The 22,193-nt window shown below is 36.8% G+C and overlaps 1 protein-coding gene across 2 annotated transcripts in view; it reads left to right on the top strand.

Annotated features, from left to right (window-relative positions):
* usp6nl (USP6 N-terminal like) overlaps positions 1-20,703 on the top strand; it is an 87,986-nt gene extending 67,283 nt beyond the window's left edge. For both annotated transcript variants that reach the window (XM_088923895.1, XM_088923894.1), the window contains 7 exons: positions 4,485-4,533; positions 6,947-7,067; positions 8,548-8,642; positions 9,631-9,696; positions 11,147-11,246; positions 12,585-12,737; positions 16,835-20,703. In XM_088923895.1, the coding sequence (XP_088780021.1) occupies positions 4,485-4,533; positions 6,947-7,067; positions 8,548-8,642; positions 9,631-9,696; positions 11,147-11,246; positions 12,585-12,737; positions 16,835-18,321 (2,071 nt within the window). In that variant the 3' untranslated portion in view covers positions 18,322-20,703. The remainder of the gene's footprint in view (positions 1-4,484; positions 4,534-6,946; positions 7,068-8,547; positions 8,643-9,630; positions 9,697-11,146; positions 11,247-12,584; positions 12,738-16,834) is intronic.
* Positions 20,704-22,193: the final 1,490 nt, after the last annotated feature.

Genomic DNA, 22,193 nt, shown 5'->3' with positions numbered 1-22,193 from the left:
AATAATGTGACATTAGATCTACATTGATTTAGTTAGAAAAGCTGATTAAAAAAAGGCAAAAAAAAGCCAAACAAAGACCAAAAGCAGAAACTTGGGAACTAATTATCAGGAGACCATAAGAACTTCCTGATTAAATCTTAGTCATAGCTCTGTTAGGACAACATCCACAATACCAACATGAACAAAAAAGAGATTCAGCTCCAGTCACTGCATGATGACATGCTGGAGGTCAGACATGCAGTGAAACTCTTCAGAAATTAGATGACAACAGACAAATGTCACACTCACTCAACAGTGCTATGGTAGTACTTTATTTCTTTTAGGAAAGGGAGACAATTACTTTTACTTTTACTGAAATAAAAGCAGCAAAACGGTCACTGAAAACCTCACAACAGACTGCAGACGATGCTGGATTTCTCTCGGCTAAAAGAACAAACAGGATTTTGAGATGGATTCAGCACCATTGATGACTAACAAGGTGTCAGGGAGGTAGTATTTCCCCCAAGCTGTTTACAGAAGCTTTGGAAGAAGTCTTCAAGACTCTCGACTGGGAAATCAAGGCTAAAGAGTAACTGATGGCAAAGAAATATCTTCCCAGGATTCCAAGAGAAAAGGTGATAACCAACTGGGAGGCCTTGTGAAAGATGGAATGGAATTTTATATTAGGAAGTTTGAGAGAGCAACCTAGATTTGACAAACTGAAGATGGGCGGTCTGTGAAATAAACTGAAAAGAGATAATAATGATTAGATGGATCAATGTGTTCATTCCTTATCCAACATTATAGTCATTATAGTTATCAGACAGTGTGGTATACCCATAACTAGTAAATAGTAAAACTAGATCAAGCTTGTCTTTCTACTGTATGTATTTGTTATATAATGTATTATAGGCCACTCCTGGTAATGAACAGCCATGTTCTAACAGGTCTTTCATCAATATGCAAAGACCTGGAACATGTTAGTTTTGATCAATTTAGTAAATTAATTCAGTTAAGTCGAGAATAGTCAACAGTGTCCCTTGAGGGCTACAGGGTGTCGGGATTTTCTTTACCGATGGGTTCCAAACCACCTAATTGAACAAATCATCAATACTTGGTCAAAACCCAATTGGCCAGGTGCCCAGGATTCACCACCCCTCATACACAATCCGATTCCTTGTATATAAATAAAATCACTGAGTGCTCACAGTGCTCATTAAATCTCCCATCTTATAAAACAAGACTGGTTTATACACTTCTAAGAGCTATACTGTGTGTTACTCATTGTGAGACATATCATACTTCAGTTATGTCTAGGTGTAGTTTGTGTTTAAATGTGGAGTCTTGTGTGACACCTGAGATTGAAAAACCTATAGAAATATGGCCAACTTACAGCACTACAGTTTCACACAGAACAATTCCACCAGGATTTCGTCTCATTTTAAGAATATAAATAAGAGACCTCGGTGAGAATTAAATTGTATTTTCTGTGAGATTAGACAGGTGTTCCCTTGGGTCTTTTCTTAGGCCTGAATGCAATTCATGAAGGTTAGTGCTGAGCCTTCATTGAAAGAAGTTACGGTATACCAGTCAGGTAATATTGTTTTTCTCTTCAACTTGAGTGGGATAACAACCCACTAAGATTCATCTGGTCTTGCTCTGTATGAACTTCATGGTCTATTTGCACCAATTGGAGAAATCAAATACTTTGAATACTTTGATGAGCCAAACACAATCCAGTATTGAGATGAATTTGATGCATCTTCTTTTTGTGCAGGACTTGACATCTTTGACCCTTGAGCAAATCTCTGCTCAGCTGGGTAAATGCCTTCGGGCCATTGAGTGATTCTATCACCGGTTCTATCACCTGCAAAGCGAATTGCAAGTTATTAAATTGGACTCATTAAGCCAATAATGGGCTGTTTCAGGTCATTATGATCCTAGTTAGAATGAAAACCTGCAGACAAACAGGCACTCCGATACCAGGACTGCCCAGCCATGAGGCTGATATACTCACTGTTCTTCTGATATCTTCTCCCACCTCAAGGCACCACTGAGTTGTACAAACAGCAATTAAAAAGCCTAGTCAATTCCTACAGTGATAATAATTATACAGTATATGTAGCCCCTACACTGTGCATGTTGCATGAAGATAATGGGGAGCTGTGAAAAATGTTTGCTTCACCACAGGGTAATTTGGATGTTCCTGTCACATGTCTTCTCAGTGTGCCTGTCCTGGTTTTTCCTCTCTGTGATTTCCTTCTTATTCATCCTGGAAATAAACAAAAAAAATCAATTCAGTTGTTCATTTGGGAACATGTAACCATGTGAAGTAAAACCCTCTAGTTCAGATATGTTCTTTATGATCAAGATGTTTCGCCTTTCCTTTTTTTGATCAAGAATCTCAATGTTTTACATTTATTCACAAAAAAACTATAGCCATAAATATTCATTTGAACAATTTTCACTTGACAATAAATTTGTAGTTCTGGCATATTATCAAGAAACATCATTATAAAAGGGTTATTGTTAAAGGAGAATTTGTGTGATGTATATTTGTCAAAAAGGACTTTTTTATTGCTATCCATTGTACCATGAAATAGCATTTTGTGCCTCAATTAAGGAGTCATTTCTAAATATGATTGCTTGGTTTACCGAAGAACTTCTGACTCATAAAAATTGATTTTTTATAATTCCATAAACAGAGCATTATAGTGAAAGAATAAGAGTGCATCAAGTTTTCTCTTTCAATTTTCTTGACATCTCTCAACACAGAAGAAAAACAACAGATGTTGCCTTTTATAATATAATACAAATGATCACAAGGAGGGAAGGGTCACATAAGAGTCTTTCTTTGCTGAGCTCAATAATGTGTAAAGGCAAGGCATGCCATAAATTTCTAAGAACTAGTTCTACTGAGTGTGCACCATCTCAAGGAAGAATATTGTGCAAATTGAGAAGAACAAGGAAGCCCAGTCAAGCATTAAAATGCAAAAGAGGAGTTAAAGTTTGCAGGCAGGTTTGAGCAGAGTTCTTATAGCACAGGGCAGATATTTCACTTTACAAGGAAAAGTTGTATTAAGAGGACCTTGTCTGAAAGGGGAATATTTTTATACCTTTTCTGTAATTATGGTTGGTGGACCAGCTGTCCACAATTTATAAAAAAATTGCTACATTGGCCATACAGTTTCTGGATGAAAACTGACATTGTGCCCTTGTTGTGTCAAGCCTGTTTTGTTTGGATTTTTATTTGACCCAATCCAAAGGCTGCAGTTTTGTCTGTAGTTTTTGTAATAGTAGTATTAATGTTGTCATTTGAAAATACCATCTAATTCTACCTGTTTATAGCAGTAATTGTTCTTTTTAAATACCCCAGCAACCTTGGAAAATTACACAATAGTATTATTTGGTTAAGGTTGTTGATACCCGTCTGGTTGCATTAAAACCATTTTAATTTTATGGTATTCTAGATGAGAATTAATCTCTTAAGAAGCTGAGCTTTCTCTGACATTGAACCACTCTAGCAAAACCTTAAGCAGCACTGGGTGAAACACAAAGTTGAGCAGCAAGCAGCCTATAAGACCAGCCTCCATTAACTAAAAATGTCATTTCTGTTCTTCTGTCATGTGAGCATTTTGTCTGTTGGAAAGGAAAATTCATTGCATTGCTTTACGCAAAGAGTGGGAGCATGGAACAAGCTACTCAGCCACATTGTTGAAGCCAGTACCTTTGTTTCTTTCAAGAAACAGCTAGATTAGACCCTTGGGTCATTTAGCTATTATAAGCCAAGCAGGCTACATACTGTAGACCAAATGGTCTCCAATTCTCGTTTGCAATCTTTGTTATGTTAACATATTTACAATTCCACAGTGTTATCAAGGCATAGCTCTCTAGGCCTTAAAGTTTTGTGGCATTTTATGAGGGGTTGTTTGACAAATGATAGCTTTCATAACATGGAAGTGTAAAATACTATACTAGGGCACATCATCTATATACAAGAACTATTAATCCGTAGTGTGTAATATCTCCTTCATTTCAGTAAATATTACCAGTACTCTACATATAATAGCTATATGTATAGTTTTGGTTAATGCTTCTTAAAATTACCGAACTTAATGGAAACATAAACAAGAGAAAACAGTAGTAGGACAGATGTCTCTTTAAATGAGGTTATATGCAATTATAACTACTTTAAGGTTAGAAATGTGCTGCATACTATAAATATGAGGATCTTTTTTCCTTATTATAGTGACACACAGATGGCTTCCTTCATTCCAACTGTTTGTTTTTTTGGCCTGTAAAATTCAAGTTAATGCAGCTCGCAAATTTCAGGCCATACCGTATGTCCATCCTGTTCCAGTTTCTGTAAAACAGCTTCCCTGAAATAAGGTGTTTAGTTTCTGTTTAGTATTAGTGGAGGAATTCAGGAATTTTAACTTAATTGGTCTAGTTTATTACACTTGTATTTTAAAAAATAACTTTTTTCCATTTTTTTTAATTCACAGGCAACAAGCCTTATTTCATGTCCTAACGGCTTATTCCATGTATAACACAGTAAGTGATGTTTACACTGCTGGTCTGAATATTTCATAATCTTATTTATTATTTATTGAGCACTTAAGAGTTTGAATTGTTCTTCATGGAAAGAACATTAATTGAAAACTAATGTGTGGCCTTCAAATGAAAAGTGGCTTTGTAACGCAGAAATTGATCGCTGTCAGCTGTTAGCTTCATGCCCATCCTACCACATGGGGAGCATTATTCTGGTATTAATTGTGTTTGTGTGGGTGGCGCAGTAAAGCCTTGGGCTTCACATCGTAACAACAGCATTCCTGCTCAGATGAAATGGATGAGGCTGCTTTCACTGCTAAATTTCAGAGCTCCGCTTATGTCATGTACTCTTCTAGTTTGCCACATCGGCAAATCTGCAAAGCTGTTTCTTTTCTACCTCTTTTGTGCATTTTGAATCTCATGCCTGTTATGATCTAGTTTGTCTGTGTTCTTTGTTGGGTTCTGCTTTCGTCTCGTTACAGTGCTTGCACAAAAGTCACTGAAAATCTGTTCTGAACCTATGAATTATTAAAGATCTCATCGTCAGCACCGCAGTATCAGTCCCTCTCTTGAGGGATCTCTCTGGTGATCTCCAGTCTGCTATACTGAACATTTTATAGAGCTCACTGAAATTTCTTCTTTTTAATAGGCTATGCCTACTTTAATTCTTAATGTTTAAGCTACAGTGTCCAGTCTAACAGATGGTATGCTTGTATTCATAAACTAGATGAAAACTAGATTAAATCAAACTTTAGAGATAAAAGTTTGGAAGGTACAAATGATATACAGAAGTACTGGAGGTGGGAATGAATTGAACCTTATTCCTCAGGCGCCCAGCTTCTAAGTTTCTTGGCAACTCTTAACAAATAGTGGAAAAAATAGATATTTTCTTAGTACGATTGACTTCAGAGAGGGCTGCTCAAGGAAAACAAGGCACTGAAGACAATGAATTAGATAGTGTTTTATTTGCTTCATTTCAACAGGGAGCCCTAATCATTTCATGGCAACATTGAAGCGGGCAAAGACTGAGAAAGTGCACAGCTTACTTGTTTTTCAACTTGGAGAAAAAATTGTTTACTTTTCTTTCAAAATAAAAAATCTTCTTACTAAGTACTTCTGTGGTCCGTTTTGCAGCACTTGAAATGCATTTTGCGTTTGAATATATCAAATGCCCATCTAGTTAGCGCAAAATATTGTAACATTTCCAGAAATTGCTGGTTCGTAAGGAGGTGGTGTCTGGGTAGTGTTGGATTACATGCACGAGCACATTATTTACTACGTTAATGGAATTGTGCAAGGTACAAACTGAAGACGCATACGTCATGTACAGTGTATGACTTCATATGCTAGAAGTCATTACTTGGGAAATACACTGTAAAGAATGTGGTGCTTTAATACTGTACACAGTGTTTTGGTCACCATGCTTTAAAAAGATGCTGCTGCTCTGGAATCAGGCTGAATTAACTGAAGCATTTTAGTCTGGACATTTTAGGAAGACTAAGAGATTACTTCACCTAAATCTAAATCCTCAAAAAGCACTGACAAAGTAAACCGTGTGGACTTTTTCAGAATATATAACAAATCACAAACCAGGGGACACAAGACAAAACTAGAAGGAAATGCATTTAAAAATGAGAACACAAGGCACTTCTTTACAGAAGGGTTTGTGGAGGTCTGAAACAAGTTACCTAGCCATGTTATTGAAGCTTTTTCTAGAAATGACTGGATGAGATCTTTGATCATTTAGGTACTAGCAACCAAAAGATTTGGGTGGTCTGAATGGCCTCCTCTCATTTTAGTAACTTTTCTTGTGTTTAAAAACAAAACTCCTCTAATTCTGTGTAACATCTGTTACTTCCAAACATCTGACCTGTACATAATGTAGTATTTTGTTAACGTATCTAGAATATCGTTAATACCAAAAGTACTTACAGTATATTAGATTTTTAAAAATAGTGCATATAACTATTTGTGATATTTGATAATAGTCTCTGCAGAATACAGGACATCAGTAATAGGAAAGAGAAAACCCACACCCAAGTACTGAGATGTTAAAATGTGATGACTTTGGATTTAGGGTTTGGTTACAGTTCTTCTGTTTCTGTGAAAAATCTTTGTGAAGTGAAGCATAACGGCATTTGACGATACAATTTATGGCTTCTTCTGTCATCTTTGTACCCTTACAATCTTAATCTTTGTCTTTCTCTCTTATCAGTGTCTGTGCTGGTGAGGTCACTTTTCTGACAACTCTAATCTGTTGGCAGTGAATTCAAAAATATATATATTTTTAATGGTGTAAATCCTGGACACCCTCTGCTTCCATTTCTGGCAGGGAGATTCTTTGATTTTCCATTTGTTGTGCGGGAAAACTTCTGAAGGAGAAGACGTAATTACTGTGTTGGTGTTCTCTCCACAGGAGGTTGGATACTGTCAGGGAATGAGCCAGATCACAGCTCTGCTCCTCATCTATATGAATGAAGAGGATGCCTTCTGGGCCCTGGTTAAACTTCTATCTGGACAGAAACATGCAATGCACGGTAAAGAGCTGCTCAAACTCATTTCATAGATCCAGAGTCATTAAAGAGAACATGCCTGTGCTTTGATTTTATCAAGTCAGCTCTGGTAGCTGTAAAACTGCAGGAGGGCGGAGTCATTTTTAAATTTATAATTAAGTGACTCTTATCACGTGATATTTCAGGGTGCACATCAAAGTAAAACATTTACTGCAGCTGACAAAGTGAATTAGAAAAATAATTGGGAATCTTGAATTTAAAAAGTGGTTTGATATTAAAAGTGATATCCTGATTTTATTTCAATAACAGCAAATGTTATCAAATTTAATTTTACAGTTTTATTGTAAAATGCATGGGCACGCTGTTCACAGCTAAACTCGGAGATCAGTATAAAGCAGGTACCAAATATCTATTTTTTAAAAACCCAAAATATTCAATAAGATGAAATGCAAGAAGTTAACAGATACGATAGCCAAATACAGGTCTAAAGTCTGCAGACAAACAAGATTCAAGTGAAAATATTAATGATTAACTCTTCTCAGAATTATCTCAGGATCAAAAGTAACATTCACACATTCAATTCTTCAATCAAGTTTAGATTAAATTTAGAATCAATGGGTAACATTTAAAAATCTAAATCTTGCAACTTGGTTTTGAAGTACAATAACCCACAACAAGATAGCAGCTGTGTGGGAGCTTGTGAACTATCAAAAATGAGGCCCAGTTTAGCACAGCTTATCTTCTTTCATTTTTCCCTAAATAAAGGGATATGCAATGGAAATACTTATCCAGTCACATATTTTCTGTTTTATATTTATATGTAATTTAGGAGGATCTGTAGAATTTTGTTTTCACTTTGACAGAAGGGTTTTCTATCAATCAATATCAAAAACTCCCCATTAAATACATTACAATTCCATATTAAAACACAATAAAATGTTTAAAAAAAAGGGAGGGTGAATACTTTTGATAACCAACATAGACATGCTGTAAAAGATGTCTGTATATATATGGGCATACACTAAATGTATGTGTATAGAGCCTATATACATTTTACAGTATTCCTTATTCTGGTAACTCTTTGAAATTGTCTGTATTTCTGGGTACTGTAGATAGATGTCTGATTGTATAGTAGATGACCATAAGATATAGATGGGTATAGATACATTTATAAACACATTTAACCTCTTCTTGTTTGTGTTTGTATTTTGTATCAAATAGAAGGTTCTAAGATCACAAATTGCAAAATACTAGATACTACAAGATGCTAATGTTTTTAGCCTTGGGCATTCGGTAAAACAGCTTTCCTTGATAAATATTCAAGAATCCTTGAACTACAGTTTTCTGTAGTGTTGCACATATAGTGGTGCTGCTTTCACACCATCTAATATCTCTCGATTTAATGGCAGGATGTTATGATTGAATTGAACACTATAGTAACTGAAGGACCTACAAATGTTTGTTGTTGTTTTTTATAAGATGTACAACTACTTCTCAATTTCAGGATTTTTTGTTCCTGGGTTTCCCAAGCTGATGAGGTTTCAAGAGCACCATGACCGCATTTTGAAAAAGATGATGCCTAAACTGAAGCAACACTTGGTAATTTAGAAAGATCAGAGTTGTAGGGCTGATGTTCAGCAGAACACTGCTGATTTTTTTCTTCCTCTCTTTCTTCTTTTAGTTTCTGTGTATAATGATTTACTTTTTACTTTGTATAGCCCAAATTGCTCCATTTCATCTTTGTTTTAATTTGACGACTGTATTTTTATAAAATATATCAAAGTTACTTCTAGAGCAGGGCTTCCCATCCATGGCTGATTGAGATGTCAGTGTTTGCAGACTCTTTTCAAATCAGCTCTCAGCGACTTAATAGAATCTGTGATTGATTTTCCAAATACTGTTTTTACACTGACTTACTGATTTTACAGTCATAAATGCCATTGCTTCTGAGCATAGCCACATCTGAATTTTTTATCCCATCCTTTTAAGACGTCAGCTGTGACAACATTAGCAACTTCAGTAAAAACAATGCAATGATGCCTGTCAAGACCACGAACATCAGAGTCAGCATTGACTTTTCTCAGTATCCTCACCAATCCATCCAGGGGCCAACGCATTTGTCAGTAACTCAGTCTCTCCTTTATGACTGAAAACCATAAAAAAGTCCAATTTAAATTAATGAGTTCAGTTGAGTTATTGGGAGTTAGAGGTCAGCAAACACTGGTGTTACAGGGATTTGGGCTGCCCTGTGAGAAGCTGATATATAAGCATGTAACTACTTGCGAATTTTAAACAATATAATAATCACTGATTGTTACAGTTTTTGGAGAGTTCTAAGAATTTACTGATTTTGACATTGACTCATAAGAAATGTCCTTTAAACCAGAAAGGCAAAGGGAACAGGATGATAATTAGAAGATATTTGAGCATTGGCATGTCCTGTTACCCTCTTCTTTTTAAACTTTAAAATTTCCTGTGTTGAAAATGGAACTGCTCAATTCCATGTGAGGTCTCTGTCGTGTTTTTCTTAGGGGACAGGGTCTTCTGAAGGGACACAGTAAAGGCCTTTTGGATTTTATTTTCACAGGACTCCCAAGAAGTTTACACCAGCCTTTACACCATGAAGTGGTTCTTTCAGTGTTTCCTGGATAGAGTAGGTGCTTTATTTACCTTCCAAACCTTTCTTTTCCTGAAGTATTTTTTTAAACAACCCAGAGAAAATGTTTTGTCTGTGGAACTACTTAATGACAAAGTAATTTAGAGTACTTTTAATTAATGAAGCATGGGTGGCTGTGGGCCTTTATAGTCTTAACGCTCATCATTTCATTTAAAATCATAATAAGAATTATTTTTATATATGTGTGTATTGTCAACATACAGTATGTCTATTTTTGTTCATATAGTATTACCAGTTAAGACCGTATGGGCTTGGTTTGGACACTACTCTTTAAAGCAGACTGATTGTGTCCTAACTGATAATGTGTTGCAATGGGGACCATGTACTGTTGAATTCTACAGTGGCTGTCTTACAGTAACTGTATACCCAAAGGGTTCAGATTTCAGACTAAGTATATACTGAACATAAAAAAAAGATATCCCCCTTTTTGCACATGTTCTTTTAAAACATTTTTTTTCTGAAAGATATGCATATATGCATTTGAAGATCTAGTAAATGTTTTTGGCATTGTTTTGATTAATTGATCATTCATGACTGCCCAGAATACACTCAAGTGACTTTGACCGAGTTTAGATTGGGCACAGGTGATGAGGTGACCTGTTTGATGATGAAGCTTGATGAAAATCAAGAAGGAAAAACCCAGAAAGGAAACTATATATCCCTTTTATCAAGGGAGCAATCAGTATGTCAGAGCAATGCCTCTGGTAGGCTCATCAGCAAAGACCACCCTGAGGAACACCAGCGACTGTTTTACAGAGTGCTGTGATAATTGTTGTGCGCAGCAGGCCCTTTGATAGGGAAGTCCAAGTGTGGCTGCTTGGGCAGGATTGTCTAGTCACTAGAGAACTCTGCTTGTAATGAGTGATGGCAGTCTGACTCCGTGGCGATACATTGATCATGTCCTGGGTTCTCACCTGCTCAGGTGGTCACCTTAGGGTCAGCCTGGTGTGACAACATTAAAGCAGGGCAAAACACGTCCTCATGCTGCTTTTTTTGCAAGATGGGAATGTGACTGTCATACTACTTGAGCCCAATTGAACATCTGAGGGATGAGCCTTCGATGACATGTAACAAATAGCGCTCATAAATCAGTGAGCATGCCCGTCAAGAAACGGGACAGAATCCCTCCAGATCATATCTGCAACCTGGGCCAGGAGCCACACAGGCCACTAGCTTGTGACTTTCACAGTAGATCCTCTCAACCCTGTTGATGACAAATCATAATCAGCAGAATGAATTGACCCATTTCTCAACTGTTCTGTAATTTGTTTTTAACAAGTTTTAGAATTTATTGCAGCCATGATTCGTTTTTTTGATGCGCAACATACTGTATATAAGCAGTAAAAACAAAGTGGAGAAGTAGAGATTCAGATCATGAAAACTATTTATCGTGATTGAAATTTTGTTTTCCATCTCTGTCTTACAGACTCCTTTTACTCTGACCCTAAGGATATGGGACATTTACATCCTAGAAGGAGAAAGGGTTCTTACTGCCATGTCTTACACTATCCTTAAACTCCACAAAAGTAAGACGATACCCCCTGGATTATTCTCAAATACAACACAACCCCCCTCCCTCCTTAAAAATTTAAGCTACTTTGTATGCAGCTACTTTTTGTATATCAGGATTTATATATTCAATATTTTTCTTTGATTTTATGTAATACTTTAGCAGAGGTTTAGCACGCTACAACAGGTAACTTGTACATCAGACTGTAGCAGAAACTGAATTAATACAATGCTTCGGCTTCCCCAGAGCTTCGGTAACTGTCAGATTGCTTTTGTTTCAATGTATTAGTTAGATAGCACAACATTTACAGAGCTCAAAACAATACTATTCTGCTGCAGTCCATGTTCTTAAATGACCTGGCCTTGTGCAGCTCTTGAACAAGTATTCGGAGAAGAGCAATGATTCACGAGTGGCTTGTATCATTTGTTTGCAGATTGCTTCCTAAATCAACTGCACTATGTGCTCCCAATTTTTATTTTATCCATGAGACATCATAAAATGCAAAGCTGCCTCATCTGATTAGATTTTGTTTGCTACCATGGAGTCATACAACTCTTGTTTCATATAACTTTGTAATAAACTCTTTGGGTCTTTTTTCCACACTGCTTGATAAAGACATCATTAGGACCTGTTTAATACTGTATTTTTTCAGGCCCAGTTTAGATAAAATCTGTTGTCTTCTGCAAATGAATTTATAATGAAGGGAGGTTAAATTACTTACACACTAGTTTATTTCTACTTATTATTAAATGTCTACTTCAGATGTCCTTACTGTGTGAATATAGTAGGATTAATTGTTGTCATTTGAAAAGGTATTTTTTGCAACATGAGAAGTTCCCTTTTGATTTCTAAATCAATCAATATTAATGTTAGTTTAATAGGAGTTTTGGGAGAGTTTTTTTTGGCTCCAGTTCTTAATTTGACAATTAATCTGAATCCTGAAGTCTTCATTTGAGATTTACTGTATGTGGGAGACTGTGTGGTGTCAGGATTTAGAGATAGATTTGAGACTAGATGCGATCCAACAGATGTTTTAAATTTGGAAGTGACAATGTTGCGATATATATAGGAACATTTACAAATAAACACCATTTTGTGTAAAATACATCATTTTATTTGAATTTACAAATTAAATCAAGTTATTGCTATAGTCAACATTTCGTATATGTAGTTTTAAACAGCTACTCCTACAGCTACTACGACTTGTTATTGCACATCTGACCTTTTTGTTACCACACGGTTTACTCTGCGCTTTTACTGTTAAATTTGAGTCACGGGGAAACGTCAGCCAAGTTAAATAGACCTGTACCACAGAGGACTTGCAGTGAATACATGACCGTGTTTTCCACTGCAGAGCACTTGACAAAGCTGTCCATGGAGGAGCTGGTAGAGTTCCTGCAGGTGACTTTGTCTAAAGACTTCTTCTTCGAGGACGACTTTGTGATTGAGCAGCTGCAGAACTCCATGTCAGAGCTGAGACGGGCAAAGCTGGAATTGCCACCCCCTGGTAAAGTATATCTCCACTTCATTTATTTTTGTGTTTGTACAGAGCGGGACGGGGAAATTTTCAAAGCAGGAACACGCCCAGAGATTTGTTTAGTTCTTGCCAAGAGAGATGCACCAGGCTCAACAATTCATTTCGTTAACATCACTTAACTCAGCATGCCGACATTCAGTTTAACAAATATAAAACAAAATCCTGTCAGCATAGTCCAGAGTAAGCATGCTTAGTTAGGGTCAGGGCCCTAAGAAGAAAAAACATTTTTATCACCCGCAAAAGGCCTGTTGTGCCAGCCTGGGTTGCTCGGTTCTGATCACAAGTGTTTTCGTTGATCCAATAACCCTGGACTCCTTCAGGAATCACCTTCAACTGCTCTGTAGCTCGTTCCAGACTCCCACAACCCTTTGTGCAAAACGTGCCACCTGTTCCTGGTTTTAAATGTGCCTGGCCATAGTTTCCACTTGCGTCCTATGGTTTGTGTTAAGCCTTAAGAGGATTTTAAGTATTTGAATGGGGTCATCTTGGACACCTCTCTGTTCAAAACAAAAATGATTAATTTGCTCTGAGTTGTCCAGTCTGGGAATGCATCCTGTTGTACTTCTCTGTTTGCCGTTATTATTGGGTCCACTTCTTGTCTATAAAATATATTTTAAAATGTACTTTTACAAATTCATAGTGTTTTCCAGTCTTATGTTTACAGTTTGTTTCTTCTACCAGCATGTAACACTCTGCACTTGTTTTCATTAAAGGTGAAAACATGTGCCAGGTGTTTGCCCTGTCTTGATTATGGAAACTTTTCTATTTTAGTTTCATCTGCAAACTTAGCATCTTTGTTGACTATACCAGACCCTAAATCATTGATAAGGTCCTGACACGTTAGGTACTCTGCCTACCACCCCCAATCACACTCCTTATCTGTACGCCTTACTTGTATCAATTAACCAGTTCCAAATCCAAAAACAACCCAGACGTAAATCGGCTCCATAGATTTGAGAACAGAGTTACCAGTGTTACATGGTCTTGTGGGTCCCGGTCAAAATTTTCATTTGAGATTTATGTGGGAGACTGTGTAGTGTCAGGATTTAGAAAAGACATCTTGGCACAACTGAGTCTTTGGGACTGTGTGCACTCTGGCACAATTTCCTGTTTTAACTAAGTACACCACTTGTGGCCCTACACATAAACAAACCCACTCCAAAAAGCTTATTGAATGCAATGATTGAATTCTCGAGCAGCAGCAAACAATATATTAAGCTCATTCAACATTTGGCTTCTGTGTTTTCAGGCACATTTCTTTGTACTTGGAGCCAAATCAGATTTTCTCAGTTCTCTCTGCTGTCCACTTGGTGGCAATAACGTGCAAAATCACATCTTTGTTTCTCGAGGTTGTCAGTGGCAAGAGGCAGTTTCCTGGTTTATGTTGAACTAAACTTTCCCATAGAATTGAATATCATAAGCCCTTTTCTAATATTCAGGTTGAGCAGATAGTTTTACCCTTTTGTATTTGAAAGTCCATGTGAGGCATTTATTTCTACACATTGATTCCTAAGAAAAAGAATACTTCTAAAGAGATTACCTATTGAGGGGAAAAAGTTGCACATTGAGTTCATAGTCTGAGTATGATTTGAAGAATGAGCTGTAAAATGTATAGCAGTTAATGTAGTGAAGTATCTGCTTTTTTTATATAGAAAAATTCAGATTGTACATATCTGAATAGAGGAGACATGTATACATATTAAAATAGGTGACTGTGTAATCTCACTTACCAACCGATAAACATTAAACATTTTCAAAAATTCTCCTTATCCACTATTATGAATTGGCTATTCTGTCATTAATCTCTCTGCTTTATTTTTATTTTCTTCCTCTCTTGATTCATTGCTAGCCTGCAAAAGTCTTAAACAGCCTGGAACTCACATCCCCCCGTACAACAATGGCTGGTGGGCAAAACTGTTACATGTTGTCATTTCTGTTTCAGTCTGCATTGTTCCCAACTTGAAGTTCCATACCATGTGTCCAGTTATTCAGTTGTCAGTTTTCATCCCTTCAAACATAAGGGCACGAGGTCTTATGCAGAACCTCAGTTATCTTCCTGTAAGTGGTTCAGATGATGAGCTAAAGCCACAATTACACATTCAGGGTACAGACTGAGTGATCTGAAATTGTCTGAATTACTGCTGTCATTAACCATAATTACAATACATCATTTTTTATGCCTCTTGGGTTATACACATTTTAAATTTGATGAGCCTCATACAGAAAAACATTAGCCAGATTTCATATCATTAGCATGCTTCTACAGACACTTTTGATCTTCATGCTTTTTGAGCAGATGTATTGAACCACATCTCTTTGAATCGTGAGAAGCACTGTGTTCAAGTCATTCAGTGTTAATACAAAGCATTTCACTCTGTGTTTTGCACACACTGGGTCATTTATTTCCACAGGAATGTTAAAATAAGTTTTTATGTGAAATGAGAAGCTTTTGTTTAAACTGCTAAACTTGTAAACTGCTAAATTTGAGTTTCCAAAGGGGATGTTTAAAAAAAATGTAGCCATTGTGATGGAAATTTCAGTGTCCTCCAAATTGTGGTGCTTTATTTTGAGACAATTGTTTTAATAATTTGAGGAAGCGCCTTGTAATCTTGAGCAGTAGCAGCAAAAAGGAATATGTACAGTTTAAGGACAGGCTTACAAAGATTTTGTGTGACATTTCTGCTCCTGTTTAGAGTAAGAAATTAACTTCTGTTGGCTGTGCAATTTGTGAAAAAGTTGTATACGCTATCTTAATTCTGTTTCATGTCATTTCAAATTATTTTAAGAAATTGAGTTTTACATCTAGCTACCTGCCATGCCAAGTGGTCATTAGGGATTTTAGTCTTTTCTAGCCTTTCGTCCTGTGCACCTTCTCTATTCTGTGTATTTTCTCTACAGTACCTGATGTTGTTGAGAATTGTGTTTAAAATGAATTAGACCAATTTGAAAAAAAAATCTCTAATGAAGAAGTGATGATTTGCATATGTTTTGTAAATTTTCCACACTGTGACTTCACATAAGCATGTAAAGTTACAATTGGGAAGTTCTGTCAGACCTTGTATCCTGTTGATATCACATTTTAGTGCTTGTGTAACTCATTTAAAGACATGCAGTAAGTGGTTATGGATAAGCCTGGGCCAGTTGACCTTAATAGCTAATTGGAAGGACCTCATCCAGACATTGCTTGAAAGAAACCAGGGTATTAACTTCAACAACCTGGGTAACTTGTTCCATACTCTCACAATCCTTTGCAGAAAGACTTTCTTCCTGTTCTCACCTCTAAATGCACTTCTCCATAGTTTCCACCTTTGTCACCTTATTTGTTTTTTAAAGCCATCTGTCTCCTGAACTCTGTTATTGTATTTTGTGTTTTGAGCATTCCACTTTTATTCATTCATTTTACTTAAGAAACAAAATAATAACCTTTATTTTAAGCAGGTAATGCACTCTTTCATGCTGTGTAACTTTGTTGAGTGAGTGGTGAGACAGAGTAAGCAGTATTTTTAATCCCTTTCTATGAAACTGTTAATCGGTTTCTTATTAAAATGTATGGCTTGTTTTACTTTTTGAAGTTAGACATGATTCATTCCAGTCATAATGAACCTTCATTTGTAAATGAAAAAATGAAAACAAATATATAAATTTACAAGTGATTATTGTACAATCAAACATAACATATTACGTTTCTTCTGTAAGAACCAAAATCTTCTGATCCAACCAGGAGAAATCACAGGTTCTGTGTTTGAAGTCTTCGTGGCAGTTGGCTATGATAACAGTCAGATTTAATTATACATTTTGGTGATATCCGAATGTAGCTTCTTTGTCAGCTTCGTTATGATTTTATGCTTTTAATGTAAGAAGTCCTTTATCCCACAGACAGAATTCATTTGTATGTCATCTATGTAAATGTGCTTGAAGGCTCTTTTGCTTTTATATGTATTATTCATGTGGTTTTAAATTAAAACAATTGGGTTTATGATATCATAATGTATATGTGTTTTTCTAAATATCTGTGGTGAAAACTCACAGAGTTCAACTGAACCCCCTATTACATTTTTATCTCTTAGGTAAAGAGGATGAATTTCCAAAGAAGATGCTTGGGCAGCTGCCACCTGAACCGCAGCCAGTCATTTCCAATCATGTGGTCAACGGACAGAGCAACAGCACTCATCTGGAGGGGCACGCCTCCAACAGCAAGGTCTCAAGTGCCTCGCCTGAGAGGGCCAGGGAGAGGCAGGCCAGCAGCAGGGCACGGAGAGACTCTTTTGAGAGACCCTCGAAGCAGCACAAGGCAGACCGACACGATGCACGGTCACATCGTCCATCAGAAGCGGAGCTGCGAAAACAGGGCGGGGTACTGCCGCCCAAGACCACGGCTCAGGACCACTCGAGACTCAACAACGCTACTGCTAACCATAACTCTAATGCCACTTCGAGCACGAGGAAAGACTTTGCTCCGAGGTGGAATAAACCCTCCGAAATAAAACTTGCGGAGTCAGCTGCAAAGTCTGTCTCTGATGGGAGAGGCAGGGCCGCCAATTACAGTGGTGCCAGCTCTCCGTCTAGCCCCGACGAGTTGTTTTTTGTGCGGTCAAAACCTAGAAGTTTAATCGTTGACGAGACCAAAAGGGGATCCAATGCATCGCAGTATGACAACGTCCCGGGCTCCGAGCACGACTTCGAGAACCACGCTGAGGAGCTGCTGGAACGGCCCAAACCTCGAAGTCCTCGGAACGAGTCTTTCGGCAGTCAGTCACCGAATTCAGCTAGTCCCACGAAAATGTTGAGCAGCATTGGTGCAAGTGGACCACAGAGATCTCAGAAGCACACTTTGACGTTTGAAAGTCAAGACCAAAGATCCGCAGATAAAGCCCCTCCTCCGTCTTACTCCAACCCCACTACATATCATGGGAACTCGCAGCAGTATTCCCCCGGCCGACCTGGACAGGCTCCTCTGCCCTACCAGCCGCAGTACAACAGCATTGTGGATGTCAAGCCTGACGATAAGCAGTACGGTTTAATGCCACATGCACCCATTGGCCTGCCTCCTGAAAAGGCATACATGAATTCTTACGCTACTTACAACAGGCAGTTTTCCAGCTCTTCCCAGCCTAACCGAATTGTCGTTATGCCTGCAGAGAGCAGCGCACAGTACGATTCTGTTAATTCCAGCAACTGTCCAAGACAGCCGACCAAGCTCCTAGGAAGACAGGTGTATCCATCTGTTGACTATGTGCAAGACGGCAGAAGACGCCCAGACCAGACTCCCCTTTACAGACAGGAGAGCCAGGGGCGGCAGTGGCACCCGAGCCTGGAGGCTGATGCCCGTTACATGGCGAGCATGCCAAGGTCCCCGAGTTTCCAAAGGGCACAGATGTCCCCGGTTGATGAGTTCAGCTATTCGGCAGTGCCTGTGGATGGGTCACTCCATTACAGAACTTCCTATCCAGAACCACAGGCTCCAACAAGACAGCAGCATCCAGCCGCCTTTAGTGGACAACACTACAGACACCCTGCTGATGGGTATAACATGCAAGAGTCAATGCTGCTATGAACAGTCCCTCGCCCCAGTTTGGGCAGAAAGCAAAGGCAAACAGTAATCATAGCGTTTTTGTTTTGTTTACACGTAACACGTCATTACTACTGCATGGTTCAGCACCAGCTTCTAGTGTTATTCAGCTTCCTTAGTAAATTTCCTGGACTTTTTTTTTAAGTTTAGCACAAAATTATTCATTGATGTATATTTTTTTTCAAATCTAAATCAAATTTCACTGGTGCATTGAGAGATCTAAAATTAAGAATTTCATGCCAGCAACTTTACTGTTTTTTTTTAATTCTAAAAAACTCAGCGACAACTTGTTTTCATTTTGTGTTTTTGAAAGCCTTTATTTTTTTACTGAGCTACATAACGTTGTCTTCTTTGAAAGGTCAATTTTGTATGCTTGTGAACGTATGTTGTTTTCCATATGAGCTCTTTGGAATGAAAACACAAACTATAAGCACAGAGCTATAAGAAGTTCACTTTAAAGACTCAGAATCATTGTCTTTTGTTGTGTTTGTTTTAACTGGTTATGAAGTCCTTTGAGGGAACGCTGTAACATGATAGTATTGGAAAATGTGGTGGTATTTAATTTAATTTTATTGTGTAAGAACATAAGAAAGATTACAAAAGAGAGTAGGCTATTTGGTTCATCCATTAGTAGCCAGTTGACCTGAAGATTTCATCCAGTCGTTTCTTGAAAGAAGCCAGGTTATCAGCTTTAACAACATGGCTGTTATACCTGAAGTGTGTTTTAACTTTTGTTGCAAATGTGGGCATTTTGTAAAAATGAAACGTAAAATAGCCTGCTGCATTTTCAACACTGAATCGGCATTCTTTCACTAATGTTTATGTAGTAAGCGTAGTTTGTAATTTCTTTTAAGTGAAAGCTACTCTTGTTAATTTACAGCAAATATAGTATCTGCTGTAGTTTGCTGCTGTTTACTGATTTCATGGATTGTTTATTGTTTGCCTTTTCTTTTAATTATGGCAATTGTCTTGAAAGAGAAACTGAAACATGAAAAAATTAAATTTCATATTTAAGCACTACATATGGGAAAAACTACATTGCACCCTATGTATTCTTTCCATGTTTATTTTCTCGACACAGCTCATGTTTTTAGAGAACCTTTAAGAAATTAATTTCTCAGCAGTTGTAAAATATAATGATTCTTGTTCGACTTTTTTTTTACTAATGGGGTATATCAGAAAGCAGGGAATGTAATTGCAAGGATTTCCATGATAGCTTTAGTCTTTAAGAAGGTGCCTCTAACCTGATGATATGGTACAAGAATTAATATGTTCTTTTTATAAAAGGGATATTTAACTAACAGCTTACATCAGTTCCTTTTTTCAAAGTCCTTATTTGTGCGTAAAGGGCAAATGTATTGCAGTGTTCAATTTCAGTATCATATGTCATCATGTAAAGTTATAGTATGTTGTAACTCATACCTAAGAATGGAGATTGTGTGACTGTATAATACAAGCAATTGAACATGAGGTGACCCAAAATATTCCTCAACTACTTCAAGTCTCCTAATAAAACATATCTTCCTGGGGCAGTAAAAATGTTGATTGGAAAAATAGTTTTACAGTGTTTCAGTAATTTACACCTTAAAGATAAAAAATAATGTTTTACTAGAGGCTGCTAACAAATTAAGTCCATGCTCACCAGTGGAAGAAAAAAAATGTAGATTTTATATACTGTATAATATACACTATTTTTATATATTATACAAAATGGTTTATAGTACTATGTATTCCATTGTATGTGATTTTATCCTTTTAAAACTTTGCAGGAATATTAGGAATATCTTGTTATTACATGTCTTTATTTCAAATAATTGTTTTGCATTTTGAAATGGTCTGTTATTTACACTAAATAATAATTAATTTCTTGGAAGTCTAAAAATCTGTTATGACTGCCAATGATGTTTCTATATTGTTAATTTAAATCTACTGTACGCATACAAAGAATATGATTTTTTAATTTATTTTATCTGCACAGACCCATCAAAAAATAGTGATTAAGTCTTAGGTTTTTGGGTGGACCATCATGCTTATCTTATTCAAGCACTGCAGCAAATCTTTGGGTTCCTGAACAGATAACCTTTTCCACTTGTCATACTTTGTACAGTAGTATTTGTGATGAAGATTTGATTATGTTTATTCTGAAGCAAGCTAAAACAACCTGATCATCTCTTTCAAGTAAAGTTCAAATCAACATGTAACATGGCAATAAAGTGAGCCCCAATCCTGGACAGTGCTTTTGGACAAATTCAGGACACCTCACACAGCAGGTCTCGAGAAAACACGGTGCACAGAACGAGTCAGGAAGAGACTGGTTGGAATAAGGAAATACAGTACTGTCACCTAATCAATAAACAGCCTTTACTGTAAGTGTCTTGTCAAATGTTTTATGCTTGTAAACATTTTTTAAGAGTTCAGAATTCCATTTTATGAATGCCCACATCCAATCCAATCTTGCACACTAATATTTCTACAGGAAAAAACGAGACTTATTGCTTCTAACTCAAAGCGTACTGTGTTTTATCTACTGATCATGTTTAGGTACTAAATGGAAAAGCATTGAACAAAAAAAACCTTCATATTAGTTTTCATAAAAATACAACAAAAATACAGTTCTCTGCACAGGTTCAGTTGTTCACATTCTACACACTTAGATGTGGACAGGTAGGCAGCCCAGAAATTGTTTCAGCATTCATGCTAATTAATAACGCCATGTTATTTATTCTAATTAACTGAAAAACGGGACCAGGGCTGAAAACAGCTGCTGTATGAGACAAAGCTTTTTCTTTGTCTGCCTCTCAATCTGGGTTCTTTAAATTAACCCCCCAGTTGTTTCTTTAAACTCCCGAAAATCATTCTTAAAGCAGAACTTGTTTCTAGTAAGCACACAACACTTCTTTTAATCTTTCCCAGACTTTTCATAACTGTAATGGTTTATTGGAAACTGTATACATACAAATATTTTCGGTACTTATTTTCAAATTGTGCACATAATGCACACAAAATGGACATAGAAAAAATAGAAAAGGCTAAATACATGAAAAAAAATAAAGCTACAAAAATAAAAAAGAATACAGCATGACATATTACATATTCTGCTTTGCCTATTCTTACTTCACTGTAAAAGTTTAACAATTATAATCGCCAAAGTATTAGGGAGTCTAGTCAAAAAATGCTGCCATATTCTCAGAAATAAGTAAAAAAAATATTCCTATTTGTCAAATAGGTTGTTGTCATTTGTGAAAAACACATGGATTACTATCTAATCTACATTTCAGTATTTGTTACAGATGTTGGTTGTCAAGTCTGAAATAAGTTTACATATGTTCTAAAGTAGAAGGTAGGTGAAGTTTTCAGCACTTTAAGGCTAATACTGCAATTTTATTTATAAATACTGTATAATAAACAATACTCATGACAAAAATGAATGAGGAAAAAAGCATAGCAGCTTCATCGAGTAAAACCAGGACAAAGGTGCAGAGTGCTTTCAGCAAGTGAGTCACATAATTATGGACATACAGTAATGCACTGAAGACTGTTGCTCTAGAAAATACCCCAGTAAATTCCTACAGTAGTAGAATCTTTATTAAATAAAGGCTTCTGTCAATATTTCAGCATCAGATAGGCAGAGCAAAGGTTTTTGTCAAGCAATGTTATGTAGGTAGAAGAAAGATACCCTTGTGACCTTACTACACTTTAAATGATAACGCAGGGTCAAAATACCAACATTTCTTTACATCTATGGTTTGATTTTGCTATTTTTGGCTACACTGAAGTTGTATTTTGAACATCAAAATAATCTGAATCTTAAGTGGAAAAGGAATATATCGGTGTGAAAAGCTCTAGGAACTGCAGTA

Source organism: Atractosteus spatula, chromosome 8 (genome assembly GCF_055471065.1).
Source record: "Atractosteus spatula isolate fAtrSpa1 chromosome 8, fAtrSpa1.hap1, whole genome shotgun sequence".
NCBI classification, from domain to species: domain Eukaryota; kingdom Metazoa; phylum Chordata; class Actinopteri; order Semionotiformes; family Lepisosteidae; genus Atractosteus; species Atractosteus spatula.
The sequence above is the reverse complement of the archived record's forward strand: the minus strand, read 5'-3'. Positions and strand labels throughout refer to the sequence as shown.